Here is a 4,423-nt window from a genome sequence, read left to right on the forward strand (position 1 = left end):
CTTCAAATTATTCATCTCTATTGAAATAATTTCTGAAGAGAGAATTTCAAAGAAAAATTATTTGACTATCTCAACACATGAGAAAGAGACTATGAGAGTAAGACTAGGAAAAGATTTGATAATATATATATATATATATATATATATATATATATATATATCACAAGTTTTCACTTCTATTAATAATGGAGGATTCACTCAATAAATAAATTGCTGTCCAAGTAATCAAACTGACTAGAGTATGACAGGTCGATTAGTCCAAGGGAATTGGGTGTGCCAATTGGTTCTAAGTATGTTAAGCGAGTCGATTGGATTGGGCACACGAAGTGGACCAACCAATCAAAGTGGGTTACGCAGGTAGATCGAGTCAATTGAGCTGGAAGGCCTTGTCAAGCTAGGCAGGTCAATCAAGTTAGGTAGGTCGATGGACCATGTCCGGTCGGATGGGATGGTCAAGCTGAATGAGCCAAATGAGATCACAAACATACCATTTGATCTAATTGGGCAAGGCAATCAATCAATTCAGTGGGTCATTTGGATTACTAAAAACTTTTACACGAGCTTGATAAAAATATCAAATGTATACTGTTAGATACTCAGGAATGAACATCTAACACCATCATTCAGGACGAAAGCAACAACAACTAAACTATTATGCCACTAATTAAATAAGATCGGCTAATGTCATTCTAAGAGCGCAAACGAAAAATCAATGAACTAAACAAACAAATAAGATAAACTGCACAACATCCTTCTGACATCTGAATCTATTAAGACCTGCATTTATGAAGCTAAAGCTAGTTAGCATACAAAGAGAATTTTCTCATCTATTTCTTCTCATCACTTGCAGACTTGTTGAACTCACACGAGGCACATTCCAGTACTGTAAATAAACTTGTGCTATGGTGGTATAGTCAAATATCCACCTCCATTTACAAGCTTGGCTTGATTCCTCAAGAATCAAAAAGGATAAAACTATTTCTTACTAATTGAAAATGACAATACAAAGAATTTGATTTCACAAAAACCAGAGCAAATATGAGGTTACAATATTTCCCCACGCATGAGAAGGGACAACCAGAAAAGATAATGATGAACCAATATTTTCCAACAGATTGAAATAAATCTTGGTACCATCACTCATGTCCAAAGAGAAGATGATAATAATTCATGAGAAGACCACTTTAATGCAAGAAGAATTAGGAAATTTTATTTTGATTAGTCTTCATAAATTAAGTAAATTTAGATTTTGTTTAAAAAAAAATAAGTTCCAACACAGAATTTTTTTTGAATTACTAAATTTTAAGGAAATAGATTATTCATTACCGAGCGTGGGGAAATAAATTATTTTTTATTACCAAGTTTGACTGATTATAGGGTCTTTTAAAAGAAATTATAGTCTCTCTTGTTTAATAATCTTTAGATTTAACAAAAAAATTTAGTTCCTTTTGTGAGTTTGTTTGTCCTATGCTTATGTTACATCTTATAATTTCTAAGCAAGCATGAAAAACTTTAGCCCTCCGCCCACACCCATAACATCACCCTCACCCACACACTGCGACCATAGTCATGTACTCTACCTTCACTCGTGTTAGATATTACACTTGTCACACTTGAGCATGTCGATCGCTGCCTACAACTGCACCTGTTGATCTCTGCGCTTGTCGTGACCTTGCCATCATTTGTGCATGTCGACTACCCAATGTGTTTATGCCCATTGCCTTCCCCGCTCGTTACGCCCTCCTAGCCCTTACATGCACATGCTAACTCTCACCCATGACCCTCCTACACTCATGGCCTCACCCTCGCACACTTCAACCTCGCCCATGTCCACCTTCACTCATGCATGCAACCTCACCTTCAACTATGCACGCTAACAATGGACTCACTGTGCTCGCACCAAAATGGAAGGGCAAAAAAGTGGTTCATCCTTCCCTTTCAAAAGCATAGTCTCACAGCTGCCAGTTTTAATTGGACATATTTTGGGACAAAAAATGCTCCACAGAAAGCAATCTGAGCTCCTCTCTGTGGATTTTCAAGTTCAAAACTGTAGTTCTTCTCTCCTCTCCATGGAGATAAACAAGCCTTGGAGATGAGAAAAAAAATCAGAGTAAGCTGATGTGGAGAATAAGGTTCATTTTTCACACACCTATTTTTGACTATTACGAATCATACCAACTAATCCATAGCTACAGTTTGTTACTAATTTGCTGCAAATACTGCCTATGAATACAGATATAACTTCTTGATTCACACGTCTTGAAAAATTTTACTCACTTCTATGAGAAGGAATCCAGATTGCCAAAATTGGAGACTCAATCTACTTTATGCAATCAAAATTTACTAAGGGAAAATCTAGTGTCATAAATTTTACAAACAGTGAGATCCAACATGTCATTCAATCTTATGCAATCATGATATGTAAATTCAAAAATGGAATATCGAAAATTTACAAGTGACAAAAAACTGGAGGGTTTTTTTAAGAGTAATTAGAATATAAGAATCATTTCTGGACTTGCCAATATGAAGGAAATGACAAAAAGCAAATGAGTTGCATATCATCCAATGAGAAGTCACAGTGAGAATAAAGATAATTAAAGCATGAGACTGCTACACTGGTCTGTGCTGTAGAAACAGCATTAGAGGTTCATTTTAAGAACTTGCAAGAATTCACTAAGAATTATATTATTTAAGCTGCAAGGTTGCGAGGATTGAGAGTGCATTGAAGAGATTCAGCATCATATTAAATGGTGCAATACTTTCTTTTGTTTCTAAACTTAACTTTGCAGAAAAATTACACAGGTAAAATCATGTGACACAAAAAGCTCATCTCCATTATCCTTAAACTTCTCTAACCTTAAAACTCTGATAATCATTTCTACTGGAATCTGAAGATTTACAGGAAAAGCACAATCTTGTCCTTGAACTTCTCTATCCTTGTTAGGTAGCTAGTGGATTACCAACACATTTGTTTTCCCAGCAGAGGATTGTAATTTAATTAAATTAGTGCATTATAATAGTAAATGCACATGAAACACCATATGAACTAGAGAATTTGAAGCCAGATTGTCACGTTCAATAGTAAGAAGTATGAGATAGCTAACAATAAAGAAAGTGACCATACGTTATTAACAGAATCAAGCAAGAAAGTAATTAAACTTTTATAAATAATTTTCAGTGAATTCTCAACAGCTGGAACCTTGATCGAAAACGCACAAGCAAGAGAGGCGAACCATGGCTGTGGCACTGTGAATCAGAGATCTTTAACGATATCGATGCCCATTGAACGCGCGGTGCCGATGATGGACTTGCAGATGGCCTCGACGGAGAGATGCTTGCAAGAGACGTCGGTTTGCTTGATCTTGGCGATCTCGTAAACGTGGCGGAGGGTGAGGGAGGACGCAACCACGTGACCGGGACGCTGGCTGCCAAACTCGAGGCCGGCAGCTTGCTTGAGGAACCAGGTAACCGAGGGGGATTTGACAGTGAACTCGAAGGAGTTGTCCTTGTAGGCAGTAATGGTGACGGCCATGGGGGTGTCGGGCTTGTACTTCTGGGTGCGCGCGTTGAAGTCTTTGCAGAAGGCCATCAGGTTGAGTCGGTACTGTCCCAGAGCAGGGCCGACGGGCGGCGCAGGGCGAGCGCCGCCGGCCGGCACGATGAGGCGGATGGTAGCGGCGATCGGGCGGCGGGCAACCACGTCCTTGAGCGTCGCCATTAGGGCCGAAGGGACAGGAGGGCTAGAGAGAGATTTGTTCCGGCGGCTTGGTCGGACGAAACCCTGTAAACCCTAGTCCAGTGCCGAAGGCCGCTCCGCCTCAATTTTGTACCGAGATGGACACGTGTATCAGCTGTCTAAGTAGAGCAAGTGTTTATGTTTTAAATAATTTTAAATGATTTAATTATAAATAAAAATAATAATAAAATTATTCTCTTTTGTAAAAGGTAAGTGGAAATCCGCCACCTTACGGTCACATATGATCGACCCCACGATCACTTGTGAAGAGGTAAATTAAGATAATTTTTAAAATATTTTATAAAATAAGAGTTTTAAAAAAATATTTTCAAAATATTAGAATTTTAAACTAAGGTTTTTTAATGATAAAGTCTTTCAAGAATGATCTACCCTCAACTAGACACTCTCTTAGGACATCCTTGTTATCCACAAGGATTTTTTGCCTAAGTGCCTTAAGTTTTTTAGATTTAGTGTTGACCTAGAGATTTGTGTCTAAGTGTTGGTCAACCAATTTTTAAAAATATAAAATTTTAAAAATTATAGTATAGATACACACAACAAGCATGAATTTTAAGTAAATATTAAATTTTTTAAAAATAGTTTTTATAAAAATAATTATAAGAATATTTTTAAAAGTTTTTTAAAACTTTATATTTTAACTGTCCTTATCATCTTACCCATTCTAAG

At 37.2% G+C, this 4,423-nt stretch overlaps 1 protein-coding gene across 1 annotated transcript; it reads right to left on the reverse strand.

Moving 5' to 3' along the window:
- Positions 1–3,047: 3,047 nt before the first annotated feature.
- LOC141832417 (uncharacterized) lies at positions 3,048–3,810 on the reverse strand. Its single transcript, XM_074719922.1, has one exon. It carries the CDS (start codon positions 3,716–3,718, stop codon positions 3,254–3,256), a length of 465 nt encoding a protein of 154 aa, XP_074576023.1. The 5' UTR covers positions 3,719–3,810; the 3' UTR covers positions 3,048–3,253.
- Between the last annotated feature and the right edge of the window lie 613 nt (positions 3,811–4,423).

Source organism: Curcuma longa, chromosome 7, assembly GCF_044706935.1.
Source record: "Curcuma longa cultivar G26 ecotype Majalengka, Jawa Barat chromosome 7, ITB_CL_G26_1.1, whole genome shotgun sequence".
Classification (NCBI taxonomy): Eukaryota; Viridiplantae; Streptophyta; class Magnoliopsida; order Zingiberales; family Zingiberaceae; genus Curcuma; species Curcuma longa.